This window comes from Microcebus murinus, chromosome 2 (genome assembly GCF_040939455.1).
Source record: "Microcebus murinus isolate Inina chromosome 2, M.murinus_Inina_mat1.0, whole genome shotgun sequence".
Classification (NCBI taxonomy): Eukaryota; Metazoa; Chordata; class Mammalia; order Primates; family Cheirogaleidae; genus Microcebus; species Microcebus murinus.
Genome location: NC_134105.1, coordinates 56,405,661 through 56,422,782, shown reverse-complemented (window position 1 = coordinate 56,422,782; position 17,122 = coordinate 56,405,661). Strand labels below are relative to the sequence as shown.

At 33.9% G+C, this 17,122-nt stretch overlaps 1 protein-coding gene across 1 annotated transcript in view; it reads left to right on the top strand.

Moving 5' to 3' along the window:
* The window catches only part of NEGR1 (neuronal growth regulator 1), an 821,802-nt gene that overhangs the window by 541,299 nt on the left and 263,381 nt on the right, over positions 1-17,122 (top strand). Inside the window, exon 4 of the mRNA XM_020288933.2 lies at positions 5,474-5,605. Coding sequence (XP_020144522.1) covers positions 5,474-5,605 — 132 coding nt within the window. The remainder of the gene's footprint in view (positions 1-5,473; positions 5,606-17,122) is intronic.

Below are 17,122 nucleotides of genomic sequence, written 5' to 3'. Positions count from 1 at the left end.
TTTCTCTGAGGAGATATTGTCTAAGCAGAGACCTAAACATGAGAAGAAGTTAGCTGGGTGAGCTGTAGGATAGAGTGTTCCAAGTAGCAACTGGAAGACAAGAGCAACTATATAAGGAGAAAACAGGCAATAAGACTTTATGTCAGCTTAGAGTTCTCATCAGAAACCCAAAGCTGAAAGCCATTTTTGAATGCTGTTTTTGGACCTGGACCATTACATATATTAATTTGTTACTCCAATGTAATAGCAACCCTGTACATCTATAGATGTGTTTATTGATCTCCAGCAGTGATATTAGAATTGAAATGGTCATTGCTGTTAATGCCTCTTGTGTGGCTGGCTTCCTTATTCTCATTTCAGGTTCCTATGAAATATCATGTTAAGACAAAAGCACTAATCCTTGAATATAGTAACCTGTCAGTATGGAAACAATATTTACCTAAAGCAACTTCCCTGGCATGCATAAACCTGTACATTGTAATAATATTTAATAGATTCTCTAAATTCCTATGATGTCACACAGTGTTTTAAGAAATTTCCTTGTATTAACTCATTCCTCACAACAACCATATAATGCAGGTTCTGTTATTTTCCTTACTCATCACAGATGACTAAACTAAAGATTAAGTACCTTGTATAAGGTCTCATAGCTAATAAATGACAGAGCTGAGATTTGAGGTCAGATAATCCAGTTCTAAAACCCACATCCCTAACTACACAGTATGGCATAATGCATAGAAGAGATATTTGCACGATAGCAAATGTGCTGGTGGATAGCAAGCTGATGGGAAATAATTACAATCATAAATGTAAATGAACTATTCCAAGTATATTTTATAAATTCAGTTGCACAGTACCATCTTGTAATACATGGCTATGAGACACTAACAATATATCTTCCTGCAGGGCAGCCTTGTAAAGTAGGCTGAGCACAGTTTTAGACAATGATTGAAATGACTCTATAAAGCAGATGCAATCATTGGCATACCATATAAGTGTGTGCATTCAGAGATCAGTAACTGAGACACGGGGGCTCCTAGAACAAATTTGAGAATTACTTAGGAGGTAAATGTATCAGAACACAGTGACTTTTGGATGACTGAGGTAAAAGGTATTGTCAAAGTTAATGCTAAGATTTCTGGCTTGAGCAACTGGGTGATGATCAAAGCACTCACTGAGATTTAGAACACAAGAAGAGCTGCAGATATGGCAGGAAAGGTAAATCTGGTTTTGACTGTGTTGGCTTTGAGATATCTATGAAATATCCAAATTGAAATGTCCGCTACAATATATGAATCTAAGATTCAATTTATATATGGGCTAAATAGATCAACCAGGGACTTCTCAATATATAGATAGTAGTTAAATATAAATGAATGAACAATAGTCCCTGAAAGAGTGTACTGAATGATACAAAAAAAGAGGTCATAGGACAGAAATGATATTTGACAGATGTAAAGATATGAAGGGTTTTGAAAAGGTGAAAAGAACTGGCCAGAGATTTTAGGGGAAGGAAAACTAGTAAAGCATAGTGTCCTAGAAATTAAGGGAAGAGAAATTTATTTTGTAAAATATTTTTCCAAAGCTTATGAATACTCTAGAGGAATACTAATGCTGTTGCAAACTGTTTTTATAGGCAACATAAAGTATGTTAAATGCCTTACCAAACCATAAAGCCAAATCCAGATATCATTTAGTGGCCAACATAGAACTCTGTGGCTGGGTTCTTATCAGAAATCAGTATCTGAGATATACTATAAGGCATAGCTATATCTTATTTTTCAGCTTCCTCTTTGAAGCTGGCGATAACAGTGGCATCACTGAAAGTGTGTGGAATTTCTTCAGTTCTCTATTTTTTGAGAAAAGTCTGTCTATGCTTGGAAGAGACTATGCACAAAGGAAAACTTTTGTTCAGATTATAGGGAGCAGTTATCTTTTTTTCCCCTCAAAATTGTATTTAATGGTTTTGTTAGTCTTTATAATCTTAAAAAGGATCTACAATAACTGTACAGAGCCTGTTCTAACCCCTGCCACCACCTATCACTTCAAGATGTCAGCAAGGATGGCAACTCTTTTTAAAGTTCTTTTCCTCCTTCCTGACTCTGAAAGAGAAGTGGCAACTTTTATTTCAAATGATGTGGGTGTTTACTTTAGATTCTCTGATCTCAGTTATTATAGGAATTTATTAATTCATTAATAAGTGTATTTATATGTTCAATAAGTATTTATAAAACATATAACAGTTCACAGATTGTGCTAGAGCTAAGGACACAGAGAAGAATCAAACAGAAACTGTTGCTGCACTAGTGGATAATGGTAAATCCTATAACCATTAGAGGGCTGCCATACCGCAATGTATTTATATCTCATCTACATTTATAATTGATACACCGGGAGATAAAAACATATTACAATGTTTAGATTTATTATAAATACCATAGGATACTAGCTGTCCCTCATAAACACTACAAAATCTTGGTTTTGATTATGGTCTTCATGCCTTTAGTTCACTATATTCCTTCAGACTTGGTCTTTCCTCTCCAGTTTGGGAGACAGGTTGAGTTACATTGCATGTATAAACTGAAATGTTCTACTTTGCATTTTAATTAACTTTGCCCAAACCCCCTCCCATTGAGAGAAGGATGATGAGAAAAGAGGTCTAAACCAAGCAAGTGTCTAAAGACAGGATTGGTTTCCTTATATACAAAACTAAGGTAAACAATTACTATAAAGGAAAATAAAAAACAGCAAAAACTAAAGAAGCAGCCAGTCAAACAACTAGTAAACTCCAGTGTTCATATCCCAGGAAAGCAACTCTAAATTTAAAATGTGGAATTCAAGTCTGGTAAGATCAGACTGAGAATAGAGCAAGGATGAGATCAGGAAGAAAATGGTTATTTGTATAAAAACAATAGAATGCTTAGAGCGCATCTTTTAGGAGAAGTGATGGAAGCAACAGGTAGCTTTAAAGTACCACAAATCCAGTGGGGAGAAAAGTAAGATATTGATCATACATTTATACTTTGTTTATACCAAGCATCTTTATATTAGTGATATAGATAGTGTTGGCAATATAATCCATTAATTGGCTCTATAACTGAGTTATGCAAGGCATAACTATTTACTGATAATTCTGGTAGTTGTCAATATGGACCTCCTTTTATGGTGGTGTTAGAGAAGGATCCTTTAATATGGCTATTTAGATTGTGCAGTGAACTCTAGGGACAAGATGCAAAAGACGCTCTCTGGAGTTAGTGTCCTGATGATAGTTATATCTGGTCATATAGCTTCTTGCAGGTGCTCTCAATCTTTTAGAGTCTGCCATTTTAGCCCCTTAGTATTAAAAAATATATACTTGCTTCTTATTTACATTCTGAACCTTTTGCTTGTTTCTTTTCATTATACTTTATGATTCCTAGTAGATATACAGATCTAATGTGTTTATTTTTATCTTTTAGTGATTTAAAAGCTACTGTTTATGTAGTGTTTAAACTGCAAAAACAATAGCACATATACTCATACCCACCATATTTAACATTTCACTTAAGTATTAAATAATAGTTGGTTATTCAAATGGATTGCAATGCTTGCTTGCTATCAAAGGAATTAATTTTTTGGATGCCATTTCTTAAATCGTGTCAGTGCACAAAAATATGAATATTCAGTAATATTTTAATACAAAAAATAAGCTAGATCCTAAAAATGTGTTTTTACAAAGATTCACACTAGTATATATTTTCACTTGTGATTGGCTTCATTTTGTACTGCCCAACTAAGTCATTTAATTCTGATTCTGATATGCTGTATCAGTGTTACCTATACTTTAAGTTATATTTAATACTGTCTTTATAATTTAAGTTATATTTTTAAAATTCTTGAATGTGAATATTTTGTCCTATCTCTATTTCAGTAGTTTTTACAAGCACATTTAAGCCTAGAGTATTTTCATTTTAGGAGTGAAATTAAGAGAAAAAGTGGGGAACAATAGAAAATAAATATTGTAATAGTGTATTGAAGTCAGATAAGTGAACTAGGATGAGCTAAGAAAATGATTATAAAATCAGATTTTAAGAATATGGACTTTGAAGATAACAGCTGCTTTTATAAGCTTACATCTGGATATCTGAAATAGTATATCAGCCAAATAACATCCCCTCTCTACAACTTGGGATTAGATAGAAAAATAGAGAAATGACTTAATCATATATATTCTAAACTCTCAAGGTAAGCAAACTATTAGCAAACTTCATAGTTACATGAAGGGCAAATTGTGCCACCTTTAATATGGGCCCAGAAAAGAGAACCCATGGGGCAAAATGCATTGACATGGAATTTTAGATTTGGAAGGTAACAACTAGATTTATTTTATTTGATTCATTAAAATTGAATTTTCTTACTAGCTTTCTAACTTAAATATCATTACAATAGTTTTGGCAAGGCAGTAATAAAAAGACAGAAATAATGTTGACTTTTGAAAACAGACCACTTAATGGAAGTTGGCTTCACTTCCCCGCTGTCTTTGGTATGTTTTGAAATGTGATTTTTCAAGTCCTGTGCAAGGAGATATTAGAAGGGGCTCTTCTCTTTACTTTCACACAGGTCCATTCTTCCTTTGCCATACCTCTGATAATTAGGATCCTTTCTGCTCAATCATTCTCTGCTTTCAAATAAATAAAAATTCTATTATTAAAGAAAAAAGTATTTTTAAAAAATATTATTCACTTGAAGATATTCTTTTATCTGTGATTATGTCATTATATATTTAATCTGATGCTATTTTTAGTCAAATAGAATGTTTTCCCTGGAATATTAAATAGCAAAGATGAGATTTACCTTACTTTTATGACCACTTAAGTCTTAGTTTATGAGTCATAAAGTGTTTTCTGAGATTCATAGGGTGAGTTATATATACTGTGTACAATGAACCTTTCTTGGCATCATTAATAATTTTTGAAACTGAAATATGGCAATAGTTTGTCTCTATACTTTTACCGATCCATCTGGGTTGAAACCTTGAATATGGGTTGGAGATTTTCCCAAAAGAAAAGTAACATTTAGTTAGGTTAAGTGTCAAGTTGCTAGCTTCATACTGTATAAAAGTCAATATGTACCAAGTCATATTAGTGAATTTCATCTACACTGTTCAGAGGTTGTTGAACTCAATTACAGAAATGTGCAGAGCTCTATTTGATGTGTGAAGAGGTTAGGAGACCGCAATCAATTAAAAAGAACACATGTATATCCTGTTCTGGGGAAACGGTTGTTATAGTATCCCTTGTTCTGCTTCTTCTTTTTTCTCTGAGTTTTCCTCTGAACATAAGAGAACAAAGGGTTTAATAATTCCCCAGTTTCATTTGGAATTGTTTTGTCAGCAATATCTTGTAGGAAGTCATGCAATTGTTGTTTTACTTGAATGAAGCCTCAGGCGACTACAATTAAACCTGCTGTATATGTTTTTTTTTTTTTTTTGTAGCAAAACCATTTGAAAATGGACAATATTTGGACATTTATGGAATTACAAGGGACCAGGCTGGGGAATATGAATGCAGTGCGGAAAACGATGTGTCATTCCCAGATGTGAAAAAAGTAAAAATTGTCGTAAACTGTAAGTCTCATCACTTTTTATCACGATAACTTCTAAAAAAAGATAAAACACCTTGAAAAATTGTGTTTGAAATACGTGTTGCTGTTTTTTAAGAGGTAGTATTGGTAAAAATTGGTAAAAATCACCTAATGACAATGAAAATGTCAATCACTATTGGTAAGAATCACCTAATGACGGCGAAAATGTATACATGTTAAAATATTGATCAAATTGTTTTATGTAACAACAATTGTCCCAAGTAATTCCACAATAATTCAGTTTGATGTACAGATTGAAATGTTTCCAATCTCATCCTAGTCCCCACCATGCTAAACTCTGGTATCCTTATCTCTAAAGCACCATAGACACAGGTTGTTTTTCATCTCATGGGCTTTACCTGGAGTGCACTTGGACTAAATTTATGTGTGTAACTCCCAATCAAACCCTATGTAAATGAAATGTGCTGGTTTATACTCGAAGAGAGGAGCTGTACTGTGATGCTTCTATTACTTGAATCATTTAATTCTATTTAGTTTAGAAAAAAATTGAGAAAACAAAGAAAGAATTTTCCCACAAGCATCCTTATTAGGAAGTTAGAATATCAGCTAGACACTTGCAGAGCCGTCAATGCCATTATACTATATGCTTTCTCTTAACGCCCCCACAACGCTGATGTAGGACAATTTTCAATAGCATTCTATGATATGCCTTATGATCTCAACAGCAATGACTGTAATAGTCTTTACTTTTCAAAAATACCTCCTTAGTTTTTCTCTCAAAAATTTTCATGCTGTTTAACTTCTTCAAATAAAATACCTTTGGATAATAGTATTTTACCAAAAGTATGCACAAGCTTTTATTTTTAAAATTCCATTTATACATTTTTCTATACATGGCTCTTGCTAATAATGTATATATAGTATTATACCATAGATCATAAGAAATTGTTTGGAATCTATCCAGAAATACTCAAACTAATTAGTAGTTATTTTATATTAATATGAGTTTTTCAGTCCCATGGGCCAAAAAAACAAAAAACAAAAAAACTTTCAAGGCCGGGCGCTGTGGCTCACGCCTGTAATCCTAGCTCTTGGGAGGCCGAGGCGGGCGGATTGCTCAAGGTCAGGAGTTCAAAACCAGCCTGAGCAAGAGCGAGACCCCGTCTCTACTATAAATACAAAGAAATTAATTGGCCAACTGATATATATATAAAAAATTAGCCGGGCATGGTGGCGCATGCCTGTAGTCCCAGCTACCCGGGAGGCTGAGGCAGAAGGATCGCTCGAGCCCAGGAGTTTGAGGTTGCTGTAAGCTAGGCTGACGCCACGGCACTCACTCTAGCCTGGGCAACAAAGTGAGACTCTGTCTCAAAAAAAAAAAAAAAAAAAAAAAAAAAAAAAAAAAAAAACTTTCAAAACACTCCTAGCAGTTGGGCTGTCACCAGAGCAAATCACTGTCAGCAACTAACTTTTGTCAGTAACTAATCTATACTTCAGGTTGATCTCTATTAGACTGAGCAAATGTGCATGATTTCAGATCAGATGCAGTTTTTGGAGCAAAATTACTCACAGAGTATTTAGCAGAATCACCCAAGATGCTTAATGGAGAATTTCTGGGCCCTACATCAGCCATACTGAGTTACAATAGAATCTTTTGGGTGTATGTCCTGGAAACCTGCATTTTAACAAGTTTCCATTGATTCTCAGTACTCTTGTTGCAAAGGGCTACTGCTCTTCCCTCTGGAACTCTCCGAAATAAGTAATAACAAACAAGTAAAATTCCTGATCGTTTTATCACCAACCATTCTTATCTGAATATATGTGCACTGATTTTATTGTTGGAAGTTTCAAGAGTTGATAAGGGGAAGACTGGGAAGAGAGAACTATTAAGGAAGGATTATTTTTAGTAATGAGCACCAAGAAATAAAAAAGTAGAATAAAAACTGCCAAATAATCAAGACACCCAGCCCTGCAGTGCAACCCACCCTCAAACCCCTAGACCCAATAAGTCTTTAAAATAATGTCTCTGGTAGGGATGAAATTGAAAACAGCTGCTGGATGGATTTGCACAGGTTCATACTCCATATAAAACGTACAATTTCTTTTGAATTCACATTTTCCTTTGTATCCCTCTGACTTGAGCTCATTGTCATTTATTATTTAATCTGATTCTCTTTTGTCCTACACAAGTGAGAACTTTAGACTGAGAAAGGTCAATTTAAAGAGGCACAAACTTGGGGAGAAAAATAGAAAGAAAGACACATCAACCCAATTCCTTATCATCAAAGGGCCTGGGTGGAGAGGAGAGTCCCTCCATAAAGCAAAAGGACAAAAACTGGAGAGACAATATGTTAAGAACTGTGAAGGCTTTGCCATAGTTTCATGGATGCTGGCAGAAGACAAAGGGTAGTTTATTACTCATAGGAATGGCAGTAGTCCGAGTATTGTCTTTTTCTTGCATCAGTTTCTCAAGCTTCCAATTTCCAAGGGTGATATGATTAGGTGACACCTGTACACAGTGGGTTTATGTCATAGCTGAATCACCCTGAGCTTAGGAAACTCAAATTTATATACGAATAAAGAGCAAACAAACCTGCCCTTTGCCACAGGGGGAGAAATTATCTTTATTTTATTGAACTGTAAACAAATCTGTCCTTTGCTTCATAGGAAGAACTACTTCTTTCCTCCAAGAATGTTAAAAGATAGTCAGGAACAAAAGCTGCCAGTGCCTCTGCTTGTAAGATCTGTAGAAATGCAAGAGACCCATGAAGAATTGTCTTCCAATATAAGATGGAAGCAGGAAAGTTTGAAGTAAAGCCTAGAGACATTCCATCGGTTGAAGAAGGTGGTTTAGTTGCTTTTTTAGTGTCTCAGACACCTTAGAATAGGTAGGAGAGAAGAGTTTGTTAATCACTTTAACTTAAGAGGGAAAACAGAAAAGACAAATGGAGAGGTAAAGAAAAAAAAGGTGCTTTTTAAATCATGACACAGACTACCTTTTTTGGGAAGAAATTTCAGGTAGATAAAATATAGTCACAAGTCAATGTACTGCTACAGACACAATATTTATTTCTCTCACATTAAAAACAAAAATTGGACCTGACAGTATTTTTAAATAATTTTACATAATCAGTTTTGTCTTCTTCCCCTCCCTGAATCACACCTTTGATAGTTTACATTTTTCTAAATGTTTCATGAAGAATTGTGTTTAATACTAATTCTGCTTAATCCTAATTATGTTTAATTCTGATGCCACACATATACAAGTGATATCTAAAGTGTGAAGGTGTGTGCATATGAATATGTCTATATATGTTACTGAATGTGATAAGATTTGCAACGTGTTAATTTTGTGAATTTATCCCTTTAAAAGTCAAAACTTGAGAGCTGCCTCTGGATTTTACTGAGCAGATTTCCCAAAGGAAATTAGCCAAAGCCTACAGAACAAACTTTAGTTTGTCAAAGCCCAAAATTGAGCACAGTGGTCTATTCTACCAGCATGGAACTGCATATCCCCTGATAACCTGAAGATTCCCTGAAGATAGTGTCATGCCAGGTTCAAGGCAGCCCTTCTTTTCATCGTTATTAATCAATATTGATTGTACATATGGAATTGCAGTAGCTTTGTGAGTTATAATTTGAAAAGAAAATGTGTCCCTTTTCCCAAATGGGGCTCAAGATGAAATGTAATAAATTTTCATAAGCTTTATAGATTCGGTTAAGTCATTTGGAGAAAGATTTTAGGTTCCCTGCAAGTTTGAAATGTTTAATGTTTTACTATTTGTCAAAGACATCTGCCACATTCACTGTATATAAAAAACATATACATACAATACATAACATCATTTTTACCACATAATTAGTAGTTATATCATTTTAATGTGGATTTCTGTTTCATTTAATTATTAATAAATAGCAGTAACATGAGATGATTGATATAATTGACTTACTTTATATAGTTTAGGCTGGTTGGTTGATTGACTAAATCAGATCATTTTAAATTATTTACAGAAAGCCTTACTATAGACAAAAAGAAATGTGTAAACATTAATGCAAAGGATTATCTCTGAGTTAGGGGATTGTAGGTGATTACTCTCCTTATATTTATCTGTTTTCTTTTTTCTTATATGTGTGTGTATGTATTTCTTGTCAAATTGAAGAAAAAACTAAAATGACAAAAAATGGATCATGAAAATTATCATAACCAGGCCTTGAGAGATTAACACATACACATATACACACAAAAAACAAGAGAAAAAAAATTTGGAGCAGTTGATTAGCTAAGCCAGAGGGAACTAGTCGATTTATATTTGGACAGACTCTCTGTTTTATTTGCATTTGTGTTCCATCTTTGGCAGCAGCCTAGTGGATACTAGGCCCATAATTTTTATTGTTAATTGCAAAATGGAAAAATGAACAAGTTTCAGCAAATACACAGATTCAGTTGAATTGGGAAAAACAGGAACCAGTGAAGGTCTGGTTAAGAAAGGCAAGACCAGACCTTGGAAAATCTAGAAAGTTGACTCATTGGAAGCCAAATCTGGCATCTGGAAAACTTAGAAAGTACTACAGACAAATGAAGTAATGTAGGTATGTATAGGGAAGCATAGTCCCAGGTATTAGCAATCAGCAAAGCCTAGACGACCTGGCCCTATGTGAATGTTACTAGTAAAATGGATGATGTGGTTCTCTGATCTTTTGACAGAGGCTGTTTGTTCTCCACACTGTTTGTATTCTTCCAGTTAGGAGTTGCTAGTTTGGAAATGTGGGCCTCACAGATGATATTTATACAAGTAAAGACATTTACTTGACTGTAATTATCAATACATAATTTAGGGTTCCATAATTTACTGGGCTCTGAGACCTTAGGCAAACAACTTTATCTCTCTGAGTCTCAATTTCTACTTTTTAAAATTCAAGGCAATAATACATATAAATTTTGTATGATAATATAATATATAATAGAAAATAAATTGATATCATATATTGTTATATAATTATATATAAAATATAACATACATATATATTATATTATCAGTTATTATATTATATAATTATATAATATAAATTATATGTTTATTTGTAAATTTGTAATTTTGGGAAGTATATAAATATAAGCTCAAGTTACCCTAGAATGTAAGCTCTATGTAGTAAGGGATTTACCCATTCTTTGGACTCTGATATGCTCCTGTCACTTAGAAGAGTACCTGGTCCATAGAAAGCCATCTGATAAATACTGGTTGAATGAATAAATTATTAAAGAGATTAGAGTTCTCCAGGTGAATCATTCTACCAGGCAAAACATAAAGGAGATGTTAGATTTGCTTCATGATTAAATTTTTTACCCCCAGGAAAATGAGTAGATGGTATGTTGGCTAATTTGCTTTTGATACCATTTTTTTCCTGCCAAAATTTTCAAGAAGATGCAATAAAGATAACCTGACATTTATACAGTGCTTTCACCCAGAGAGAAGAAGCACTAATTCCATTTTTTAACAGATAAGAAAATTGAGGTGTAGAAAGATTAAAACATTTAATAATTTCCCTGATTTTCAACAACCCAACAGACATGGATAAGGAAGGCTATTAATTAACTGGAAATATATAGAGTTAACTAGATTAAAGTGAAAAGAAGTCTAGACATTATTTTAATTTTCACTCATGATAGTCAGATTCCTATATTGACCATTGTATGTGGTATCAGAAATGATTTTGCACATACAGTTTTCATTAAAATATAATTGAGTAATTTTTCCTATGGTCAAATAAAAAGTAAAGACATTTTTAGGTTCACTGTGAACTAAGTTATTATCCACTAAATCACAGGCACATATTTGTGCATTATTTTATATCTAGTACATATCCACTTATGAAAATATACACTTTATCTTCCAATATAGATAGTGGAATGGAATGTTCCGGTTCGTATAACTTAGTACAAGTATAGGGAAGCCTAAAATGAGGGACCACTGGGCACAGAGAGGAGGAGACTTCTAGGAAAATGACCAGTTTTCTTAGACTATTTGCAAAGTTTTCTTCAAAACCTTGGGCAATTTAGGCAGACATGTTAAATTTAAGACCAGAAGACATTATAGATGACAAGTGACCATCATCCTCAAAAAAGAGCAAATCTTGATATTCAAAGTTTGAATGGGGCAAAGGTACTATTATAGGACTAGAAGAAAATTAAGTGTTATTTGAATTCATAATCATGACCTTAGCTTCAATTCCTTGATTCATTTTATGTCCCTAAGTTTACTTTCCATTGGCTTGCTTGTAATGTTGGCTACTCTACTGTATTGTATGCTACTTTTTAAGCTAGTTAACACTTACTTGGAACAACTCACAGCATTAAAAAATGCATATAGTTGTCCTCTAAAGTATTAGTTCATATACCATCTCTAGAATAATAATAAAGCACTTCAGTACATCCACATTTATATATTCATTTATTTAGTTTTTTTTTCATTTATTGCTTACCTCAAGATAAGGTATGAGTGGTGAGGGCCTGGGATACCATTGTTTTGACAAGTTCATTACCTGAGAAAGGAGAAAGACAAAAGAAGCACACAGTTATAATAAAGGGTGACAAGTGCTTTGATAAGCCCATCATAAGGTGCTATGTGAGACTATCAGAAATATACCAAACACAGCCTTGAGGTATCACTGAAAGCTTCTAAGAAGCCTTGACCCTGATAGAGTTTGAAAAATGAAATTGAATTTGACAGATACAAAAAAAGAAAAGGAGAGTCTTCTCAGAAGACAGAAGCAGCACCATTTGCTTAGCCTCATAGGAATCAGGGGATAGGGCACTGTTTGTTCAGTCGGGCTGCAGTGGTTTGGAGTAGACCAGAAAATGAAATACAAAGGAAGGATGAATACTGTAGGGGAAGGCAGGACCAGATTAATAAATTTGCATAGCCATACTTAGTTCTTGTGCTTCATAATCAGAAAAGAATAACTTAGAGATGATAGAACTGTTCAGAGATATATCTGAATATTAAACACATGAGTGTAAATCCTCTTATTTCCTACCTCCATGGAGAACACTTGGAAGATTTCTGTTTTGCCATAGCAAGAGTAAGGAAAAGGATTAAAATGATAATACTGAGAAGAACAACTCCAAGCGAAAGAGGATACAAGGAGCTAAAAAATTTGAAGGAAAATTCCAGAAGGTGTTGAATATTAGAAACATATGTATAATCACACACACAAAATATATATTTTTAAATAAAACATTTTCCTCAGCATAATCATAAAACAACTAAGAATTAAACTTTTTCTTTTTACCTTGGACTTTCATGGTATAAAACATTCAGATTTAATTCTATGGTTTATATAGTTCCTTAGCTAAAATAAAACTGTGTTATGAAACATGCAGCTAAGAAATATTTTATTTTTTTCTATTGAGGGAAAGATAATTAATTGGTCCTTTGTCTTAAATGTTAGACATAAGCTTCAATTAATCAGTAGTATGCCAAGACTATTTTTACTTAATGTGTATGGTACACAGTTTAACTTACATGTGTCCTCCAATACATTTATCTACGTTTTGAGAGGAGTGTTTGTGTTAAATGTCTAGCAGTGATCTTTTCCCTTTTGTTCATGGAATACTAAAATGCATCAGAAGTAATAAATTATGCATACTTTTTATTCCTTTTTTTTCTAAAAGTGAAAGATAAAACAATTTCCTTGCTTTAATACATGAGTAAAAGCATTTTGCTAGATGATAGTTTGTGTCTATTTTGTTTTATTTGTAGTTCTTTCTAGGTTGGCATTCATCACTTCAAAAAAATAATATATAAAATAATAGGTATAATAGATTGTAACCATTAGCTAGCAATAAGAAAGCAATTTCTAATGGAGTAAAACACTCTGGGTTGAAAATGACTCCATGCCAAACTGAAGAAAAGTGGTAAAGTAAGGAAAGAAAAAATAACAGCTGTCTCTCTATATATGTATGTTATATTACATATATCTATGTTATATATTATATATACAAGTACATATATATTATATACTGTTATATATATATACATAATATATATATTGTCATATATATACTATATATCAGATGTATAGTATATATAATATATATACTTATATGTGTGCATTTGAGATGGTGAACTCAGCTAGATTCATGTTCTAATAAGTAGCCAAAAGGTCAAACCCTGAAAATCACAGGGTGACTTCTGAACATATTCTGCAAAATGATCTAGAAATTTTAAATTTTGCTTTAGTCGGTACAAACATTAATTTTATAAACCTGCATTTATCTGAACCCATCTTTTTAGTATGTTTCCTCAGTGTTTAAGGGGAAAAAGTGTTACTTCAATATATGAAGGAAGATAATTTATGGAATTGAATTATTTTTAACCAATACTTAAGAGCCCTTCACTGAATGGAGCAAGATTGAATTAATCTCCTGGGTTTTTGCCATATTATCATCATTAGACATCACAAAAATTGTCAAATATTCTTATGTCTCATATGACCTATACTTGTGTGTTTTGTATGTGTGTGAAGAAAGAGCAATGGAATGACTGGGGAGAGTGTGGTGAAATAGTATAGGCAGTATGAGTAAGAATTGTGACAGATGGAACAAAAGGCCCCAAATTGTGGGGAAACATCTTTTGTGCATTCTTGTTGCTTGCCCTGTCTCCACTCATTCCTTTCTTCTTTATTTATTTATTCTCTCTACCTCTGTCACCACCATTAGCATATTACTACCCATTTCTAACTGCCATTTTTTTGTTTCCTCTCTTCCCTTTCCTCTTATGTTTGCCTACATGTATACTAGTATTAAACCCACTCATGGAAGACATTTCTATTATATAATGAGGATTAGCAATGAATTTTATTCAGACACCTTGGATATATTTTAAATATGTAGATTTTTAAATAACCACTCACCAAATATACTGAATCATTCAATCTATATTTATTTATATATGAATAAATGAGTGCAACGACTATTTGAAAATTTACTGGATGATAAAATTTTAATTTTAAGGATTACAAGATAATGAAAATAGATCAGAAAAGCAGATGATGTGCATTCTAGTTTTAACTCAGTTACTTAAATAATTGCACAACTTTGGACAAAAACCATAAGTATCATAATATATGTAAAACAACATAGTGACTGCCAAAAGACAAAGGACTTTCTATATCAAAAGTATTAGTAGCACATCACATTGCTGTATGTGGTGACATGGCTAGCTTCCTCTGTGGCCTGTGAGCTATTTGAAAAGGGAGACTTCTACAATTTACCATTGTTTTCCCGGCAGTATAACACAGTGGCTGTAAGGATGGAGGGGCTCTGTCGCTGCTCCCTGGCTTTAGCAATCTCAGCTGTGCCACTTACTACCATGCAAGCTTTGTCAAGTCATTAGCTTTGTTTGTGTTGGTTTCTTCAACCGTAAAGTGGGGAGTGTGAGGATTAACTGAGTTAATACCTGAAATGTCTTAATGCATATTATTATTATTACCCCCAACATTTAGCACAGTGCTTGATAATAAATGTCTGTTAGTTGAATAAATAAATAAATACAAAATAAGCACACACAGAATTCTACAGTTGGTAAAATTAGTGTAAAATCACCCAAATTCTTTCAACTTCTGGATATATACATTTAGATTTAGATAGCTTTGGAAATTAGATCATAGAGTTCAGGGAAGGAATTGGAACCTGAAAATCCTGATTCTAGGTCTGAGGCTGCTTTCATTATACCAGCCTGTCTCCATGTAAATTGAAAAAGGTTCCTGATTATTTTCAATAAACTCAAGAGACTTTTAGGAAGATAGTACAGTCTGAAGGCTAGAAGGCTGTACGTTACAAGGGAAAGATCTGAATAATCAGAATATGCACAGGTGCTGGTTGTCAGAATGGCTGACACTGAAATGAAGCAGAGAACCAACAAAATTAAGATTCCCAGTGAATAGAGAAAACAATCACAATAAATAATCCTTGGAAATGATGCTGCACTCAAAATAGGTTTGTTCACATATTGTCTAAAATAAGAGCTTTTGTTTAATAGTGAACATAATGAAGTCTCAACATCCTGCCTGCCTGCTTGCTGCTACACGAAAAAGTTAGCATCAGCGCAAAAAACAAACAAAAATAAACAAACAAAAATAAATGCCCAAAGCCAGGCGCGGTGGCTCACGCCTGTAATCCTAGCACTCTGGGAGGCTGAGGCGGGTGGATTGCTCAAGGTCAGGAGTTCAAAACCATCCTGAGCGAGACCCCGTCTCTACCATAAAAATAGAAAGAAATTAATTGGCCAACTAATATAAATGAGCCGGGCATGGTGGCTCGTGCCTGTAGTCCCAGCTACTCGGGAGGCTGAGGCAGGAGGATCGCTTGAGCCCAGGAGTTTGAGGTTGCTGTGAGCTAGGCTGACGCCACGGCACTCACTCTAGCCTAGGCAAGAAAGTGAGACTCTGTCTCAAAAAAAAAATAAAATAAAATAAAATAAAATAAATAAATAAATAAATGCCCAGTCTGACAGGAGCATTAAAAAGCTATGGATTTCATAGGTCAAATGAAAGATAACAAAGTTCTATATAGAACACTCTGAATGTGTTCCAAGTTTAACATTCACTACTCTTCTCTCATTGTCTTGAGGTCATGATCCCTTCAGTTTATCAAGAACTTAAAAGTAGTTTGGTGGCAACTGTAAAGACAAAATATCTTAATCCCACTCCCCAGTCGTTTCAAAGACGGGTAGCAATTTGGATAAAATCTCTAAGTTCTTAATAATATAATAAGACATACCAGTTTAATGCATATTATTTTTTCTGTAGCAAATTATACTTTGACATAGTCTAAAAGTGTTCTGTAGCCTAGAACAGATGTTGAGAGAGTTTTCTGCATTTAATACAAACAGCTAGTATGCATTTATGTGATAGGATGGAGGAAAGTATATCAGTAATTAGCTGAAGTTCACAAATGCTACAGTTGTTAATGCTGTTTCATCTTTGTGAGCATATTGGTTTTGCAAATCCTTCTGTTTTTCTCTGTGGATGTCAAAAGGACTTTGAAGCTCCATGTATTTCACTTGAGAATGCAGTCTTTGCTAAAGCTTCTCATGAGCTGTTCTGCACAGTCAAACAGGAAATAGATGAATTGGATGATTTGTGAATTCTTTAACAGACAAGTTGTATAACTCTGAGAGGCCCATGTCTTAAAGAATTTTCTAGATTATGCAATGTGGCAAATATTACAAGTTGTTTGTTAAAATCTGTTTTCACCCACTGGTTGGACTACATTGTCCCGTCTGGTTTGGGGTTAGCTTTGGCCCTGTAACTGAGTTCTAGTGCAGAAAATATAAGCAAAATGGCATCGGCTGCTTCTATGCTTGGCCTTTAAAAACTGCTCACGCACACTCTGCTATATACTTGTTTTCCCTTCTGACTAAGGGAACAGTAACCCCCACAGTGACCTGAAAGCATTGATAATGTCAAAGCTACCATTACATGAGCCCCTGAACAATTGTGTGCAGCAGAATTCCTCTACTTCCTACCCCGTTTCATC